We start from the raw sequence: 20,923 nt of genomic DNA, 5'->3' as shown, positions 1-20,923 counted from the left end.
ATTTCCAAAAGCCTCTCTCAACTCTTGTCACTTCATTTAAAAGTGCTGCTTTATATTTTTCTAATATTATTCTTCCTGTGACACATCCATTAGTAATCCTTCCTCATCATGGGGTCAAACAGAACAAAGATGTTCCTTCTCCATAAAGTGCTTCAGATATGAACTCATCTCTCCCTAGCCTGCTGAGCTGTCTCTTCTCAAAGCCAAATATTCACACTTCCCTCAAGTGTTCTTCGTAGGATTGGTAGCAGAACCCTAGAAACTTCACTGTGTGAGACATAGATTTTTAATAGTCTTTGCCTCCTGCATCACTTCTATCACCAGGATGATCGTTCAAGCTGCTATGAATCCACCTTTTTGAGTATCACCCATTCTATGTCTCTACCAATCCAGATAACACATACACACACACACACACACACACACACACACACACCCCACTTTGATGTTTATTCCTACATAATGTACAGCCTGCATTATCCTGAGAAATAGCTTCATGTCCAGCACCTCACGCTGGATAGTCACAGGCTCTGAGTTCAGGTTTGATGCTCATTAGATACTGGAATGGCTGCACTGTCTCTACCGTGAAGTGAACTTCTCCAGCATGAGGAAAAGCTGACAACTCCATCTCCAAGACTGTCTAGTCAGTCATGCTTTTTGGCGTGAAATCCCACATGAAGGAGTTTTAGAATGGGAATATGGCTGTCCCCCAAATCGCCAACAACTTAGTTTATTTTTACATCTCTAATATGCATATTGCATAAATTTTAAGACCTTGGGAGTTAGTTACATGGAGCGTGAATATTGAATGCAGTCCTAAAACATTTTTGAAAGAAGCTTAAGAGTATGCTTATACTTTGTGGTGATCGTTCAACACATACTTACAACTTCCTTACAAGAAAAAGCTGGTAAGGAAAATGTTTGAATCTCTGGTTAATGTGCCTGGATGAAATCCATGTCATTCTGGCACTCAGCTGACTAAGTAACACTGTTTGCCAAAAAAAAAATTCTTCCTTTGGAAGTGGTATTTATACACTGGAGGGACAATACATTATCAATCTAGAAAGTGGTGAGTTCTGCTTAAACAGGAAAGTGTAGAATAAATGATCAAATGATTAACCCTTGGGGATGTGAAATTGTGTCAACAGATGCCCAACATTAGTTAATCACGTACCCTGTCCACCTTCACTGGCAAGCCTTCCAAGGACCAGATACTTCCTCACCATAGAGTGTAAGGATAAATCAGCTCACTAAGCTGAGTAAATGCACCACACTGGCAAATACTTAACTCAAAAAAAGGCATTTGCCAAGAAGTCGGAGCCCTTCACAACAAAGAAGAATTTACAAATAGGAGATGCCACATGCAGACTGGATTTACAATGAGCAATTGTCAGTGAGCAGTCGGGTTCACTTGTGCAGGCAGGCACATCAGTCCGAAATGAACTCCACCAAGTAGGCTGAGCCAACTTCTATGAAGTAAAGACATAGGGCTGGTCCCAGGCCCTTTTAAAAATTTCAGATCATCATTGCACTGAGGCAGTATGACACACTGTGACAGAAACTGGCCTTGAGAAGATCCTTTATTAGAGTGAAAAAGTAGTCAACGATATGTATATATACACTTATATATACACTCTACCTCACGTGGGCTACAACACCAAGAGGCAAAAGGCACATACCAAAGTACTCAAAAGGAACAAACATATCTAATATTAGCCCTCAGTGCCCCCAAGATAACACTAAAAATGGAGAGTAATTGTCTTTTTGTCTTCTAGGATAGCACCACCTAGATTTATCCCAGCACTCCCTTACTCCATATGTACAGACTAAACTGAACTTTGATACCCATTGAGTTGTGACCCTTTCTCAGCCAATGCTTGGATGAAGACACACCTCCCTGTCTTTATTACTGTTGGGTTCCCATGTTTGGCCAACCCTTTTCATATTCTGCTTTTGAGTTCACACCCTTTTAACAGGCATAGAGGCCAATTTTCAAGCAGCATTCTATCTCTGAGAATATAAGAAAAATCATTTGTCTCCCAGTATCACTCTCTGAAGAGTCAGGAAACCCAAAGGTAATCCCTGCTCTGATATTTATGAGCTGGATTACCACAGGCCACCCTTCTACCTCTAGGAGCTTCAGACACTGCCTCTGAAAAATAAGATGGAACTAGATCAATGGGTTTCAACCTTTTAATTTTTTCCCATGGAACCACATCTTAAAGTTAAAACTTATGCAGAATTTCAATGTACTAAGGAGCTCAAAGGAATGAGTTTGGATTGAGAAATGACTCTTCCTAGCCTCCTCTCTGGTTTCCACAGTGACCACCAGATGCTTCTATTGAACCCTCAGGCTTGAAGGAACACAGTTTGATTTGAAAACCACTTGTGCTCAGTCAGGCCTCAGCAAACTGGGCTGCCGGCCAAGCTGGGGCCACTGTTTGTTTACATATTGTCTGTTATTATAGTTCTAGAAGGGACTTCCCTGGTACTTAGTCGCTCAGTTGTGTCTGACTCTTTTGTGACCCCATGGACTATAGCCCGCCAGGTTCCTCTGTCCATGGGATTTCCCAGGCAAGAATCCCAGAGTGGGTTGCCATTTCCTTCTCCAGGGGATCTTCCCAACCCAGGGATCAAACCTGAGTCTCCTGCATTTCAGGTGGATTCTTTACCCTCTGAGCCACCAGTCCACTGGCTAAGATTCCATGCTCCCAACACAGGGGGCCATGGTTTGATCCCTGAGCTGGGAACTAGATCTCATGTGCTATAACTAAGACCTGGCACAGCAAAATAAATAAATATATAGTTCTAGAAGAAAAAAGTTGAGTAGTTGCCACAGTAACCATATAGCCCACAAAGCCAAAAATATATACTATCTGGCCCTTGACACAAAAAGTTTGCTGATCTCTATGCTAAATGAGCTCCAAGTTTACTCTCTGCTATCATATTCTATAGTATTTTTTTCTAAAAACACATACACAAAGCATAGATTTTCCATGAGAATCATCTTTCACACTTGTGACTGTTCTGCAATCCAAACTCATGGACAGTAGACTTCCCTGTGGTTATGGGTGTGACTGTGGAGTGAGAAAACCCTAAATGGTGAGCTATGTATGTTCCAGTTGATAATCCCTAGTTTTAAAATGTAGGTCTGTTTTGTTGTCAACAAAGAATCTGCATCATTCACATAGAACTCCAAATAAGTAAAGGCCTATCTAATAAATGCACTGTGATATCAACTATTATAGAAGTAACATTTCATAGAAAGAGTGCTATACTGAGTGTTTAGAGGCCTGAGTTTTAGTCCTGGCTCCGCTACCAAGTTGCTGTGTGACCTTAAGCAGCTCCCTCTGCCTCTCTGGATTTCAGTTCCTCCACTTGTAAAACAGGCATAACAATGTCCACCTCTCACAACTATGCAGCAAATGTTTCCTTTGGAAACAAAAGTGGAGAGATACAAGATTTGGCCAAAAGTGTATAAAACCAATTGGCCATCTCAAGTCTATTTGAAATAGAAGCACACATGTGGCAAGTTTCCTCCAAACTCCTCTGACAGTGGGGAATATTGGATACACACAAATGATTTTAATAACACCAGTTTCCTCAGTTGTTGGAAGTGAGGCACATTTTAGAAATGCTAACAATATAATTTGGCCCCTGAAGCAACATTTTCTCAGGAAACTTGTTTACATTTAGTCCTGAGAAATTGTGATATTTAGATGAGCGTTCAAAGCAATATGCTTCAGATTGTATTCAAGGCAAATCTACTTCTGTCTTGGGGAAGGTAAAAAGCAATTTCTTGTATTTCCATAACATCTCTCCTTATGGAGTACACAGACTTTCACATATGGGTACATAATCAGACATGTGCAGTGGGTAGGAGTAGATATTATCCTCATTTTCTGGTGAAATGAGAGAAAGAGGGGCAGTTTTAAGTGACAAAGGCTAAATTGGAGCTCAGTCTCACAATGACGCCAACTCTCCATAAGGTGACTTCCAATGTTCTAGGAGCTGAAAGCTCAGGAAAGACTGGAACATGGGCAGCCAACCCCAGAAATCCTGGCTCCTCCTCCTCGTTCAACCCCCTGGTCCATTGTTTGTGCTAAAGGAACATTCCAACTTGTAAGACTATCAAAGCAACAATAAAATACATCCATACACCACTTGGTGAGCAGCACTAAATTCATTGCCTTGGAGGCTGACATGCCATATGTAATCACATGGGAGAAAAGACTATCGGCAGAAAACTCTGAGTAATGACCTTCTAAGGATGCTCAATCAGCCCCAAACTGCAATCAGCAGGGAAGTCAAGGTGAACACTGCACACTGAGGAGGCTGAACCTACCCCATGTCCTTCAGTAACTGCAAGCTGTGCGTGGTGCTCAGCACAAAACAGGGACTTGGGCAGCAAAGCTGGTTTGCAATTTCATTAGAAAACAGAGTACTTTGGCCCCACAACCTTGGGCACACCTGTGGCTCTGTTCTAGGGCACTCCCCGACAATCTGGTCAACTCACACTTCGAAAATGTCTGTTAATAAACCATAGATTGTTACTCCAGATGATTGCTCTGAAATTCATGTTTCTACATCTATGCGCTGAGTATATATTTGGATAGGAGTGGAAGGAAGAGTGTTATTAGCATTATGTATTGATTGGGTGGGGGAAAAAAAGACCAGTAGTGCCAGTCACAGGGGCCTGTTGTATAAATGAATGCTTGATGCTTACTTTGATGTTTTTATTTGGGTGCAGAAGGGAGGAAAGAGGGGAAAGTTTTCTAAATGCTCGCTGTACCTCTCATATTTTGCACTTGTTATTTCTTTCAGTATAATGGTTCCCGTCCAAGGGAAGAATGGGAAATGTGGCACCCGACTCTGATTGCAGAAGCTCTCTTTGCGATATCCAACATTTTAAGTTCGTTGCGTCTCATATCCCTGTTCACAGCCAACTCCCACTTAGGGCCTCTGCAGATCTCTTTGGGGCGCATGTTGCTCGATATCCTCAAATTCCTCTTTATCTACTGCCTGGTACTGCTGGCTTTTGCCAATGGATTGAACCAGCTTTACTTTTATTATGAGACCAGAGCAATCGATGAGCCCAACAACTGCAAGGGGATCAGATGCGAGAAACAGAACAATGCCTTCTCCACGTAAGACTCCCCCCTCTCCTCTTCTGCCTTTTGTCTGCTTTCTCTTTCTTTGCCTTATTTTCAGTCCATATCTTTGCCACTGTCCCTTGACAGTGCACGCAGAGCTCACTTATTGATCACTCTAGGAGACTAGGAGAGGAAGTAGAGTTAGGTGAGGGAGGAAAGAGACAAACACACATGGGCTCCCAGGAACTCATCTAAAGAGTAACTTCCGAATTATTTTGGTCATATCTCATATTTTTAAAGGAATTCATGAAAATAAAAGTGTTAGTTACTTAGTTGGGTCTGACTCTTTGTGACCCCCATGAACTGTAGCCCGCCAGGCTCCTGTCTGTGGAATTCTCTAGGCAAGAATACTGGAATGGGCTGCCATGTCCTCTGCAGGAGATCTGGCTGGGGCTTCCGCACTGCAGGCAGATTCTTTGGCATCTCAGTCACCAGGGAAGCCCCGAGAAAGGAAGGTTGTAAAGGAAGGTTATGGGAAGGGAGTAAATAATCCCTCACTCAAAAAAGCACCGCTAACCAAGGAAATGAAAGAGCAAGGCTATACCTCTCAACAAGTAATTACTGAAGCTAATGTAACTGTTCTGAATCAAGAACAAAGAAAAAGGAAGGGTGCAAAATTACCTGAATGTATCTTGTGATACTGTGATTTACAATAAGAAATATGTATTTGTTCTTTGTCCCCATTTCTGGAACAGAACTTCTAACACCCTTGGTATTTCCTAAGTGATGAGAACCACAAAGGTGTCTGGTTGTGTTAACAAAGTGACTTTTGGACCTCACCTAGGATGGGGGCCGGTTATCCCCATATGATTAGAGGGTTGGAACTTTGAATCTCACCCCTCAACCTTCCTTTCAGGGAGGGTAGAAGGACTGGAAATTGATTTCAATCACCAATGGCTAAGTACAGGAGTTGCAGATTAGATCCCTGGGTTGGAAAGATCCCTTAGAGGAGAGCATGGCAACCTACTCCTGCATTCTTGCCTGGAGGTCACAGAATCCTGGCAAGTTACAGTCCATAGGGTCACAAAGATTCAGACATGACTGAAGTGACTTAGCATGCATGCACACACCGATGGCTAATGATATAATCAATTGTGACTGTGTAATGGAGGCTTCCCAGGTGGCACTAGTGGTAAAGAAGCTACCTGCTAATACAGGAGATGTAAGAGATGTGGGTTCAATCGCTGGGTTGTAAAGATCCCCTGGAGGAGGGTATGACAACAATATTCTTGACTGAAGAATCCCATGGACAGATGAGCCTGGCGGGCTATGATCCATGGGGTCACAAAGAGTCAGACACAACTGAAGCAACTTCACACAACTGTGTAATGAACCCTCCATAAAAACCAAAAGGACAGGGTTCAGAGAGCCTCCAGGTTGGTGAGTATGTGGAAATTTGGGGAGTGTGGGTGATCAGAGAACTCAGGGAAGCCTGGCCCCCATACCTTGCCCTGTGCATATTCTATGTGGCTGTTTCTGAGTTGTATCTTTTTATAATAGACCAGTAATCTAGTCATTTCAATGTTTCTCTGAGTTTTGTCAGGCACTCTAGCAAATTAATCAAACCCAAGGAGAGGATTGTGGGGAGCTCTACCTAGAGCCAGCCGGTCAGAAGAACGAGGGACATCTGGGAAAACTGGAAGGGGAGCAGTCTTGTGGGACTGGGCTCTTAATCCATGGAATCTGATGTTATTCCCCAGGAGTGTCAGAACTGAATGAGCTGGCTTGTAGAACACCCAACTGGTGTCGAAGAATTGGTAGTATGAGGGAAAAATATCTCCTCATTCCCACAGATGGGAAGTGAGATGGGAATTGAGTTAAGAACCCCTTAGGTGGTGTCAGAGAAATGGGATTTGCTCAAACAGCCCTGGCTCATGGAAACATGGGGTTTGGGGAGAGAAAATATTAGTAACTAAAAGGGCAAGTGGATGGTGAATTTTTAATTCCTAGATGGAGAGGAGACAGGCAAAGAGTATGATGAGAGTCAGCTCAACTTCTGGGGTTACTTTAAGGTTTCAGATGTACCAAGGCACCAAGCAGTGATTGGAAATATCTCCTATTCCCACTCGGGACCCAGAAGACTGTCCACCAGTCCACTGCCTCCAATATGGAACCCCTGTGCCTTTTCTTTATAAACTCAACACCTGCTTCTCTAGGACCTTTAAGCCTCCAGAATGGCTTTTATTTTCTGACAAATCACTGTTAGGGGAAGCAGACAAGAGAAAGAAAATAAGCATATGTCAGGAAACGTGTTAGTTTCTAGGAGCAGTCCTGTGCTTACGCCAGACTCAGTGTCCTACACCTTGTCTATCTCTAGCCCCTGTTCTGGAGAGTGCCAGTCATCTGGTAATCATAGTCATGACCCCAAAGTCAGGAGGGATTCCTAGTTATTAAGTTAAGATACAATTTTCCTCCTTAACTCTATAAACTAGAGCAGATCAATGGACTCAGACATTCTAGAAATGTGTTAAATAACAGAGGCCAAGGGGAGAAAAAGGTTTCTGCTTGGCCCCAAGTTGTACCAATAGAGAAAGGGAAAAAACAATGCTATGTAGCCAACCCTTATTATTGATCTCTAGCAACATTTCCTAAAATGGATGACAAATAACCATTCACATTCATGGGGATTGAATAGACATGAAAGCAAGATTTCTGATTGCATGAGGTTTGGAAATGCTAGGAAAAATTTAAGTGAAAAAAGAAAGTGTTGGTTGCTCACTTGTGTTGATTCTTTGTGATCCCATGGACTGTAGCCCACCAGGCTCCTCTGTCCATGGAATTCCCCAGGCAAGAATACTAGAGTGGGTTGCCATTCCCTTCTCCAGGGCATCTTCCCAACCCAGGGATCAAACCCAGGTCTCCCACATTGCAGGCAGATTTTTTTACCTTCTGAGCCACCAGGGAAGCCCCTAGGACAAATTTAAGAAGGGCTTAAGCCACTGCAGGGCTTCTCAGAGACTTTCCATTGTGAATCTACAGTAAAGAGAGGGATTTCCCCAAATCTATTTACCAACATGCTGTTCCAGTGAATGAAGTCTGGAAAATTTTGGCTTGTCCTGTCACCCATTTTCCAGCACCCATCCCCTCCACTAGGCCACACTCCCTGCTTCTCCTCCCAGAACTCAGGGAAAAATCTTGGATGGGGAATCCAGACTTATGTGAAAGGAAAAAAGAAGCCAAAATGGGATGACAAACAGATAGTGCCATTTTGGTGAAGCCAACCAAGAGTGGACAAAGGCAACTGATCACCTCTATAGTGCCTCTTGACTAGGAACTGCTTCCTCTCCTGCATTACTCTAGAGATACAACTCACATCACCCTGTTTTCAATACAAAGAACACTTTTATAGTGGCTTGAGCACCAGAAGATGGTATCTGTTCCCATCAAAGCTTTCAACAGAGTTGCACACGTGAATGCAAGGCACATTCCAGGAGGCTAGGTCACTGCCGATCACCCTCTCATAGGAACTCTGCTGAGGAAGTTTATGAAATGTCTCCTTACAAGTCAGTAGTGATTATTAACACCCCTGTTGCCAACTGAGATTTTGCTCCCATCACTTGCCCAGCAGGGATGATTGACAAGAATGGACACCTGTCATACACAAAATTATATCTTGGGTGTCAGGCATGAAGAAGCATTGTCATGCTGGGACCAAAGCAGCAGTAATGTTACCTCAACTTCTCTTCTAGGTGTTGGTTTTTTTCCTCCACAGAGCTCTGACTTCTGTTTTCCTTTAAATGCCTCAACTCAGGCATTTATAATAACTGCTAAAATATATGCTTCTTAGACTGTCAGAAAGACTCCATTTTTAGAGAAGGGGAAAAGGGAGCCTGTGAACAGACCTGATGTAAACTATGGCATCTGCTTGTTACCCTTTTCCTTCTGATTCTCTAGAGATGTTATTGTTATTCTTTGGCTTAAAAAAGAAAAGGACTTTCCTGGGTGCACAATTTAGGGGGACCTGGTTGTCCTTGGTGACAACTGCCTGACAGTACAGTTGGTGGTTTGAGTTCAGTATTGAATACTGGGGGTACCTGGCCTTCATCCACTGTTGAGAGCAATTGGGAAGGTACCCTCTGAGGGCATGGGACTTGGGAGAGAAACAGGGCAGAAGTGGCAAGAAGCTGACTTGGTGGTCCTCTTGTCCTTGTGAGGTCCTGGCCCTCAACTCTGGATGCCTCATGAACACACCTGGCTGTTCCACACTGTTCCACAGGCCTCTCAAACACAACGTTCACAAATAAATTCCTTAGCTCTATGTCCTCACACCAAACCCATCTCCCTTTTAACTCCTCATCTCATTAAAGGATACTAGATAGACTCCTAGGAGTCATCTAGGACTCTTCCTGTCTCTCTCAAGCAACACATCCTGTCTCACACTCAGCTTTGTCTACTTCCTAAATATCTCTTCAATCCATTCTCTGTATAGACACACACACACACACACACACACACAAAATACTGTCTTCTTTCAGGCCTACATCATCTCTCCCCCAAACTGCTACACAGTTAATTGGTCTCCCTGCCTCTAGTCTTATGTCCCCTCAAACAATTTCCCACCTGCTACACAGAAGTCTCTAAGTGCCAGCCTTATCTCGTTACCCTCTGGTCTCTTGCCCGCCTGGTATCAGTATCCTCTCCAGTGTAAAATTCACCTCTTTCCTATAGTGCACAGGGCCCTGGAATCCCACCTCTCCAGCCTTTCATTCCTCTCCTCCATAGTCAACATCTTGCTCTTCCCAACTTCAGGAGAGCATCTTAGTTCTACAGTCCTGTGTACTTCACACACCATCCTCTTTGCCTGGAATGTCCGTCCCTGCCTGGCCAGCCTGGACAACTCTCCCTGCCCCTTCAAGTGTCTGTCAAAGCCTGACCTGCTCTTTTAAGCCTGTTCTTACCCATTTCGACCCCACTCTCAGTTATATGCTCCTTCTGTGTTTCTCATGGCATTCTAAGGACATCTCCATTTTAAAAGGTAACTTATAATAATAAAGGTAATAGTAATATAATAATTTTTCCAGTGGTCATGTATGGATGTGAGAGTTGGACTATAAAGAAAGCTGAGCATCAAAGAACAAAGATGCTTTTGAACTGTGGTGTTGGAGAAGACTCTTGAGAGTCCCTTGGACTGCAAAGAGATCCAACCAGTCCATCCTAAAGGAGATCAGTCCTGGGTGTTCATTGGAAGAACTGATGTTGAAGCTGAGACTCCAATACTTTGGCCACCTGATGTGAAGAGCTGACTCATTTGAAAAGACCCTGATGCTTGGAAAGATGAGGGCAGAAGGAGAAGGGGACAACAGAGGATGAGATGGTTGGATGGCATCACTGACTCAATGGACATGGGTTTGGGTGGACTCTGGGAGTTGGTGATGGACAGGGAGGCCTGGCGTGCTGCAGTTCATGGGGTTGCAAAGAGTCAGACACAACTGAGCGACTGAACTGAACTGAATAATAATAATGTAATAAATACTATATTTTAGTTGTTTGTTGCCTCTCTCACCCACCAGACTGAGACTCCCACTTTACAGGTCTTTCTCCTACCACAGAGGGGCCTAAGACATGAAGGAGTTCAACATGCCCATTGAACAACTGAGTGAAAGAATGAATTCTATTAGCAACCCTATCTTTAATTCTAGAAGATTCACTTTTCCTTCTGCCCTCCCTCGCATGGCTGAAGTATCTGGCCAGTTCTGTCACTCTGCTGATCCACTTTGAACTTGCTGTCAGTGACAACCCTTGGCCTTTCTCCTCCCTTCTCATCCTGTACGTGGGCACTTAGCCAGAGAACAAACCTCTATATTGATCCCTATTAAACTTCATCTTGTTAGTTCTAGCCCCTTGCTCCAAGCCATTGAAATCTTTCTGAATCTTATTTATGTCATCCAATTAGTTATTCTTCCCAATCTTGTGTCTTCTGAAGATCTAAGAAGCTTGCCACCTATTCTCATCCAAAGCATTGATAAAACTGTCATTCAGGCTTGTATTTTCTGGGTAGAATACTGGGTGGCTCTTAAAATTACATTTATGAAATGTGTGGTTTTTAAAGACATAAAAATTATGTCCACTATGATTGCAACTAACATAGTTGTAACTAGATGTGAAAATGAATGATAATCTATGAAGACAAGAAAGAAACATGAAACAACAAGGTTGTATTTAGGTGGAGGGTTGTTACTGAATGCTGGGTCCAGGCACTATTACAAAATGAGCTTGATATGAATTAATTCATTTAATCCTCACAATCCTCATAGTGCTATGAGGTAGGCACTACTATTATTGTCCATTTTACAGATCAAGAAATTAGGGTACAAGGAAGTTAATCAGACCGTGCCCAGTCATACAGGTCATAGTGGTGGAATCAGAACTTTAATCCAGGCATGTAAGTTCCAGGTTGTGCTTTTATCCAAGGGTGTGGGTGTAAGACTGAGTTTGTAAAGTTATGTAAAATTAGTTGTATAAAGTTGCAATAATCATGGATACATGTAAAGCTAAAGAGGCCAGAGCCATTACCTAGCAGGTCACTTAGGACCCCCATGTAGATCATCATCATTCATTTGTAGCTGTTCCTACTTAATCATTGGTGATTTCTTTACCCAAATTCAGCGCATATATTCCCTTCTTATTTATTTGGATGCAAACTCAGTCCCCATCAAAGGCTCTTTTGTGGTTGTTGTTCCGACAAGGTTTTAAAGGTCCTTATTGAGTATCTTCAAATTTTCTCCTAAATTCAATTCATAACCTTTCTACTGTTATCACAAGATGGCATGCCACTCATTCATCCTTTCCTTACTTATGTGCTTCTATAATCTTTTATAGATTTACCTAACATTTATTCAGCAACTCCTACCCGCCAGGCAATGATAATACTGAGTAAATGGCATCCTTATCATCCAGAAGCATATAGTCTAACAGAGAACACAAATAAACAATTAGAATACCTACATTTTTAATGCTTTTGCTATGCCAAGCACTGTGCCAAGTGCATTACATGCAGAACCTTACATGATAGAAAAAGGTGGTTAAATGTTTTGACTCCAGAGTCAAAAGAGCTGGGTACAAATACTACCTCTGCCACTTTCTGCCTGTGTGATCACTTTGTGCATCAATTTCTTATCTGAAAAAAAAAAAGAATAAATAGTAGCTACTTCATAGAATTATTTTGAGAATCAAATATTACAATGCATGAGAAGCCTTTAGCACAGTGCCTGGCACACAGAGCACAATAAATGTTAGCAGTTAGTACTTATCTTACCACTGGCCATTTTAGAGATGAGGAAACTTGAAATTTAAAGAAGCCATGTGACTTTACCAAATTTTATAGTTAATATGTTTGTCATGTGCCTTTACCAAATTTTATAGTTAACATGTTTGTTTAGTGGCTAAGTTGTGTCCAACTCTTTTGCAACCCCCATGGACTGTAGCCCAGCAGGCTCCTCTGTCCGTGGGAGTTTCCAGGCAAGAATACTGGAGGGGGTTGCTATTTCCTTCTTCAGGGAATCTTCCCAACCTAGGGATTGAAGCCCACATCTTTTGTATGGATAGGTGGGTTTTTACCACTGAGTCACCAGGGAAGCCCAATTAATACGTACAGAAGTTTTAAAGTTTGCTCTTAGCCACTCCCCTCTCCTGTCTCTACAGTATGATATGTGTGTCTATGTAGTAAGGCTAGGCTGCTATGGGAGAACAAAAGAGGAGCATCTGACCCTACCTTGTAGGAAAGGAATCAGGGGAGGCCTCTAGAAGAGCTGGGGCTTTAGCTGAGGCTGGCAGGTCAAACAAGAGTTGGGTAGAGAAGAAGACAGGACGGAAATGGAGGCTACAGGTTGGGAGCATGGTGGGAACATTCCAACCAGAGTCAGAAACTTGTCAAAGGCAGGTTGAAATAAGAAATTGCCAAGTCCAGTGAACTGCAAAATGGGTAGGGATGACCAAAAGATGACTATGCCTTTGCTCCCTGTGGGTTATCAGCACAACTTGGCACTGCTTTTTCCCAAGGAGCCGTTCTTTTCCAATACATCCTCCACTTCTTCACTGGTCAGAGTGAAATGCAGAGGGGTCAATCTTTACACTCCTTCAACCTTTAGAAAGGTGAACTCATCTCAAAGATGAGACTTTCAGCAACTGTCATGAGGACCATAGTTCTTATCTCTATTCTACCAAGTCTCTCTTTGCTTCATGATCTATTAATATTTATGGATGGCTCCCAACATACACAAATCCCCTCTTAACTAGCTGGTAGGGATTTGTTTTGAAAGCAGTTAATACCAAGTCTTCTTGAATCTCTGTATCTTCACTTTGTGCCCCTTGTTGAGTCAGTAAGTTCTGTATACTAGTTGACTCTCTGCTAAATGAAAATGGACTCACTGTTTTCTCTGTTAATATCAAAATAGTATTCCTTTGGCATTTAGGATTCTGGGGTTTGGTCAACAAGTCTTTCCATCCCTGTGATGATTGTGTTATGGACCTGACCACCACATAATGGTCCCCTAGGTCATGAATTCAATTGAGTCTAGAAGCCATGGAGCTTCCTATAGATAGATCTCTAACTGGAATGTTCTTTTCTACCCCAAAAGTCAATCACCCATTTCACCTGGGCATGCCTTTCAATAAGACATATTTTCCTGATGGCCAGATTGTATCATGACATTTTGTGCCCCATGTCAAGGGCATTTTCACTAACAACCACCAAAACCTGAGGAACAATCTTGTCCCCTTTCCTTATCTGTTATACAATCATACCTCTAGGGTCTCCCTGACTAGGATATCACCACGGTTTAGGATAGATTTTAAATGCCTGTACTTTCACTTTTAGGAATCTTTGTATAAGTCATTGGAATGGCTAGTAGTAAACTTTCCACTTAAGCATTAACCATTACAATTTTAATTGTTATGGGGCTTGGGGGTGGAGGAGAGTAACATCATCCATTCTGGAGAAGCAACCAATGAATTAAGACTTTGCCAGCATATTGATGACATATTTGCCCTGCTTGTGGCCTTGTTGTCAGTCATGCAATCAACAAACACTTTGTGAATGCTTTCTATATTCAAGGACACTCGACTTCCAGAGATTCTGGTTCTTCGGTGTCATTCCTATTTGCTGCAGCTGTTCCTGTTTTTCTAAGCCCTATATTCCTTGGCTTTTGTTATCCAGTTGCTAGGCTAGCTTCTTATGCCATTTCTGGCCTCCTGCCTGCCCTGACTTCTAATGGACACTGCTAGGTCCTAGATAGGCTTTCATAGCAGAACCAGATTCCTGCACCCCACATCTTTTCCATTTCTGACACTCTGTCTGGCTATATGATACATTGTATTGCCTGGCCCTGACTTATAGAGTCTCCTGAAAATTCAGATCCTGTAATAGGTCTGACTTGCCATATTCTTATTCTTGTTCTCTGGCCCCTGAAGTCCAGACTCTCATCTTACTGTTGATTTTTAAATGTTTCACCATCTGGCACTTACTTTCATCAAACAAAAAAAGATTTCTTCCTTCTTGGCTAGCTCTCAAGTAATATGATGCTGAAAGGATAGTGGGAGCTATCCACTATGATTAGAAAAGAGCCATTTAACAGATGGCAAAGGGCCACATGCATGTCCCAAAGGAGGTCACCTGAGAATCAGGCCAGTGCAGAGCACAAGCTTCATCAAAATGAACTAACCCTCGCTGTGAAACCCTTGCCTACTGAACATGCAATTATCAACAGGTTTGGAGTCTTCTAAACCTTAATCTAGTTATAACAGTAGTTGTATTATTAATATGTCTTCAATCATGTATTCAACAAATATAGTGCTGCAGAGTCGTGTTTGACTCTTTGCAATCCCATGGACTGTAGCTTGCCAGGCTCCTCTGTCCGTGGGATTTTCTCAGCAAGAATACTGGAGTGGATTGCCATGCCCTACTCTAGGGGATCTTCTTGACCCAGGGATTAAACCCACATCTCTTACATCCCCTGCATTGGCAGACAGGTTCCTTACCAATAGCACCACATGGGAAGCCTATTATATGCCAGGTACATAGTAGCTGTATGCCTGTCTCTTTTCTCATAGAGCTTACTTTCTAGTGGAGATGAATAGAAAATCAACATAGAAACAGAATTTACTTAATAATATAATTTTAGAGAGTTTTAAATGCTACCAAAAACCTGAAACAAGACAACAGGGTGGAGAGTAACTGGTGGGCCTACTTTAGGTAGAGTGACACCGGGGAATCTGTCTAAGGAAGTGATGATTGAGCTGAGACCTCAGTGATGACAAAGAGACAACCATGCAGAGATGGGGGATGAGCACTCCCAGACAGAGGAAATCTTTAAGACATTGCCCACGTATAACCCCCACATGAACCCAAGAACCTGTCTCTAAGCTGCTCAAAATACACTGGGCTATAAAAACAACACATTTTGAGCCTTTCAAGAATTGAAAAGTTACATTCATCCTCAAAGTCGTATTTCTTGACTTCTCTGCCTCTTTCGTGTACTGGAGAAATGATTGGTTAGTGCCCGCCTGGGAGCTGGCTACTTTGTATTGCTATATGCACAAATTTCTGAATATGATGCAAAAGAAAGTGTGGACCCCCAAAACATATCCTTGCAAAAGTTACATATTAATATTTGGATGTGGAGACTATGAGAAGAAACAGTAATTTATGAAGCTATCCAATATAGAATAATGCAGTGGTTTGGGGAGGTCAGAAGTACCTGGATTTGAATTATGGCTCAGCACTTATAGCTTGGTCAAATTATTCAATCTCTGAACCTCTCTTTCCTCAGCAGTAACAATATCAGTCTTATAGGAATCATAATGTTAATATATGTAAAATGTCTAGTTGCTTTTATGGTTCTTCCCTGGTGGATCAGATGGTAAAGAATCTGCCTGCAATGCAGGAGACCCCAGTTTGATCCCTGGGTCAGGAAGATCCCCTGGAGAATAGAATGGCTACACATTCCAGTATTCTTGCCTGAAGAATTCCATGGACAGAGGAGCTTGGCAGGCTACAGTCCATGGGTTGCAAAGAGTCAGATACAACTGAGCGACTAACACAACAGAAATGCTTTTATAGTAAATTCTCAGTAATTTTTAGCTAATATATCATTAAAAACAATTCATATAAATTTTTATTCAAGAATCCTTAAGCTACTCTACTGAGCTTAGCACCATTCTGGGCCCCGTGGGAACCACAAAAGAAGTATCAGAAATGGTTTAAGTTGCTCATGTTCACTTAGCTGACAAGTGTCAGAGCTGTTTTTAACCCAGGGAAGTCTAACCCAAGTACCATATTCTTAGCCATTGCACTCCTGCCTCTATGTAATTAGAAAGGTGGTAAGTCACATGGTCTGAAGATAAAGGAGAAAGTTTGGTGGAGGAAGTAGTGCTTGAAATAAGTCTTGGAAAATTAAAGGTTCTGTGTAGATTGAGAAGAAGGAGATGATATTCCAGGTGGAAGGGCAAGGCATAAGACATAGAAATGGGAGCAAACAGACTTGGGTGGATTGTGCTGGAGAAGAGACCAAAATACGTGAGACCATCAGTCTACCTGCTGGGATGCAACCTCCTTATTGATTAATTAATTAAGCACGTTTTTGCTTTTTTCTTGCTCCTCCTCGAGAACTAACCTTCTCTTTGATCTCTTTTAGGCTCTTTGAAACCCTTCAGTCCCTCTTCTGGTCTGTATTCGGCCTTTTAAATCTCTATGTCACCAATGTGAAAGCCAGACATGAGTTCACAGAGTTTGTGGGAGCGACCATGTTTGGGACATACAATGTCATCTCCCTGGTAGTGCTGCTGAACATGCTGATCGCCATGATGAACAACTCCTACCAACTTATTGCTGTAAGTCACTCTGCTCTACAAGGCGACGGGTAGGTGGGTGGGTACCTTGGTTTCAGGAGTGGTCACAGTGGGCTGGAGCCCATTGGAAACTCAAGGAAAGAGTCCATCTGCCTTAGTTATTTTACACTAGCTTTTCTAGTTATTAGATTGAATTATTTATTTCTAAGGCAACTCAGTTTGGATTGTTAGTCCTTTGAATCTTAGTAATGTAGAAGATTACTAAGTGAAAACTCTTTACACTAGTAAAAGTCTAGTGAATAAGAGTTTCTGGTTACCTGTTAAAACTATGTTTAAATCTCTGAATCCATTTTCTTGCCTTGGTAAGAAAAGCTCAGGAGGTATGAGCAGTTTGGCTATAACATGTCCCCTCACTAATCTCTAGGGTTGATTGAACTGATCCATTTCTCAGGCAGGAGGGAGGGCCTTATCTTCATCTTCACTGTAGACATCTTTCTCCCAAAACTGAACAGTCTATTTATTGCCAAGGACAACTTTCTCAGAGGGTGGTATTTTTTTTTTTTTTATCAAAAATATATGAGTGACTACAGTCCACTGTAAGATACTCTGAAATAGAGTTCTATGGCTGAATCTTTTTTTGACCATCATATTATCATTTGGATCAGTAGTGTTTATTACTCTAAACTAAAAATGGTGAAGGTATAGGATATGGGATCAGTGCAAGCCCTGTCTTGGTTTTTGATGTCAAAATAAATATCTAACCTTAGCTTATTTTCTTGTGATTTCTAAAAATGCAAGTGTTAGCAAAGAAATTGTGGCTACTTGAGGTCCTGTTTAATTAGATATCAATGAATTTGGATGTTCAGTTGTATACATAAATACCACATTTTCTTTATTCATCCACATATTAATGGATGATAAAGAATATACCTGCCAGTACAGGAGATGTGGGTTTGATCCCCATGGTCAGGAAGCCCCCCTGGAGAAGGAAATGGCAACCCACTCCAGTATTCTTGCCTGGGAAATCCCATGGACAGAGGAGCTTGATGGGCTACAGTCCATGGGGTCGCAAAAGAGTCAGATATGACTTAGCAACTAAATAACAACATCAATGGACACTTAGGTTGTTTCCATATCTTAGCTATAGTGAATAATGTTGCAGTGAACATGGAGGTGCAGATATTCCTTCAAGATAGTGATTTCATTTCCTTCAGATAAATACACAGAAGTGCAATTTCCAGATCATATGGTACTTCTACTTCTAACTTTTTGAGGAAACTCCATGCTGTTTTCCATAGTGCCTGTAACAATTTACATTCCCATCAACTGAACACCAGGGTTCCCTTTTCTCCATTCCCTCACCACTACTTGTTATTTTTATTTTTATAATAGCCATACTAACTGTTATGAGGTGATATCTCACTGTTGGTCTTGATTTATATTTCCCTGATGAAGAATGATGTTAAGCAACTTTGTATGTACCTGTTGGCCATTTGCATGTCTGACTCAATGGTCTTTAATATCCTTGCCAGCTCTGATATTCTATGAGTCTGAGTGTCTATAGATGAACAGGTCTCAAGGTCCTTTCTAGCTTGAAATTCTCTCCATCTGTTGCTTTTGAAACAAAATAGTTTGTTTTCTCTCTCTCTCCCCTCCAAACCCAACTAGACCAACAACTCTGAAACACTCTATGCTCACTCCTAACCTGTCTCTGTAAGGGAGAAAGGCATATAGAATCTCAAGGGTTTATTTTTCCACCACTATGCCTAATATCCAAACCCCCTACCCCTACCAAAGATGGCAATATTTGTGCTGAGGCATTTGTCATTTTCTCTCTGGGCATCTTGCAGCTGATTGCTCCTAATGGCAGATAAAAAGGGAGATATTTTCTTGTCACCTAATGCAGGGCTGTGATGTTTTCCACTGAGTTTGGTGACATTTTGCTAGGACGGGTAGAAATCTTCAACTTCAGCTCTCTTGTCAGCAGCTGCTGGTAGTAAGTTGTGTTTCAATGCTGCCTACTGCTGCACCTGGAGAAAATGCCTCAGCTTGAGAGAAAGCTGGGGGTGGGGTTTGCAAGGAGATGTCCTTAATAGGGTCTATACCATCTCACACATCTAAAGTCATAGTGAACCATCCTGAATACTACCTGCTGCTTTGAGATCCTCTGTAAATGTGTCTTTACCATTTGGAACTGGCTCCAATGGGATCTGATTCCAAAGATATCTGGTTCTGTTTACATGGTAAACACTAGCAAGTAGATTTGATTCCACTTGCCACATCTCTACTTCAGCCATGAATGCAGTCTTTAGAAAGGCCTAGACATGGGGGGAAGGTTTACAAGAAAGGAAGCCACTGAAGACAAATCTCTCCTACTTCAAAAGGTGGCACAGGGCTTTCCTGGTTGTCCAGCAGTTAAGAATCCACCTACCAATACAGGGGACATGGGTTCAATCCCTGGTTTGGGAAGATCCCACATGCCGCGAGGCAACTAAGCCCATGCACCACAATTACTGAGCTTATGCCCTAGAGCTGGTGAGTCACAACTACTGAAGCCCATGAACCCTAGAGACCATGCTCCACAAGAGAAGCCACTGCAATAAGTCCATACACTGCAACAAAGAGTAGCCCCCACTTGCCACAACTAGAGAAAGAAGTCTGCTTGCAGCAATGAAGACTCAGCACAGCCCCCCCCAAAAAAACAAGGAAGCACAGGCTGACTTAGTCTAAGTAGACACTCAGTTGTTGACACAGATTCACTGTCAATCCGTGATATATGAGCACCACAGCACACCACAGCTGTGCTCTGTGGTCTCAGCCAACATCAGCAAGTGAAGCTGGCCATGTTGTATATTATTATTACTAGTGTTGTTTGCAGTCAGCAGCGATTTACTTTCCTCCCTTTATTTTTCTCTCTCCTTGAGCCGCTCATTTTCCTCTGTGACACTTCCTTCAACACACCCACCTTGTCACTGCTGTGCCTGATATGTATACTCACGATTCCATCAAGTGAAGCTGTCCTTGATAACTTTTTCATCAAATTCACCCATATAAAAATATTAGGTGGGAGAAACAGACCAGTCCCACCAAAGTCATTTAACTTAGGCCCTCTTCCTACCACAACTCACCCACAGGGGTCATGTCTGTTGCCTGAGATGGGTCCTCACAAAACATGAGGCTCATGATGAGCTGTGACCAAGCTTCGCTTGGCAAGTTAATAAGAAGCCTGGGTTTCTTTGGCTGCTGTGAAGTGTGCAGGCTAATGGTGAGAGCAAGTCCACAGCACTTGCCTCACTGAGCCACATCTCCTGGGGAGAGGCCGTACACATGGGATTGGTTATCTGCCTTGGAGTGGCAGTGCTTGGAGGCTTAGATGATGGATGAACTCTCCCACTGCATAAGACAGCCATGCAAATGGAGACATTCATCAGAAAAAAACAAAAACAAAAAAACAACAAAAAAACAGAAAAACAAATGTGGTGGCACAGAAACAGCAGGTAAGGGTGGAAGGGGCCACTGCACACCATGGAAGTATGCAAAGGCAGGCAGTGTCCCCACCTTCCCCTGATCATCTGAGACCAACCTCAGACTCTGAGCTCAGAAAAGAAGGCAGGACTTCACACACTATGTAGCAGATAAACAACTGTTAGGCACGGATATGCTATCCCCACTTGTAAAAAGATTAAAGAATTTTCATACCAGTTGGTAAATAGCTACAGCTCCGGCTATTGTCTCTAGGATGCCTCCAGGCCACTCAACAATCCTGCAAGTAAAGGGTAACACCTGGAGCAGCAGGTATTCTCCACGTCCCTGCTCCGGGGCTATTGTTGGCATATATTCTGATTGGTTAGTTTCTCAAACAGCTGATTATTGTGGGGGGGGCACAAGGCTAAAATACTGCCTCAAGATTTCCCACCCTAATCATTAGGACCATGACTATGATGAGATAGCACACCTGTGATTACATTGCATTACATGGCAAAAGG

At 42.4% G+C, this 20,923-nt stretch overlaps 1 protein-coding gene across 2 annotated transcripts in view; it reads left to right on the top strand.

Moving 5' to 3' along the window:
- Nucleotides 1-20,923, top strand: part of TRPC5 (transient receptor potential cation channel subfamily C member 5) — a 355,906-nt gene that overhangs the window by 295,828 nt on the left and 39,155 nt on the right. For both annotated transcript variants that reach the window (XM_059883295.1, NM_001166574.1), the window contains 2 exons: nucleotides 4,825-5,147; nucleotides 16,784-16,979. In XM_059883295.1, the coding sequence (XP_059739278.1) occupies nucleotides 4,825-5,147; nucleotides 16,784-16,979 (519 nt within the window). The remainder of the gene's footprint in view (nucleotides 1-4,824; nucleotides 5,148-16,783; nucleotides 16,980-20,923) is intronic.

Source organism: Bos taurus, chromosome X (assembly GCF_002263795.3).
Source record: "Bos taurus isolate L1 Dominette 01449 registration number 42190680 breed Hereford chromosome X, ARS-UCD2.0, whole genome shotgun sequence".
Lineage (NCBI taxonomy): Eukaryota > Metazoa > Chordata > Mammalia > Artiodactyla > Bovidae > Bos > Bos taurus.
This window is presented reverse-complemented; position numbering and strand designations above follow the sequence as displayed.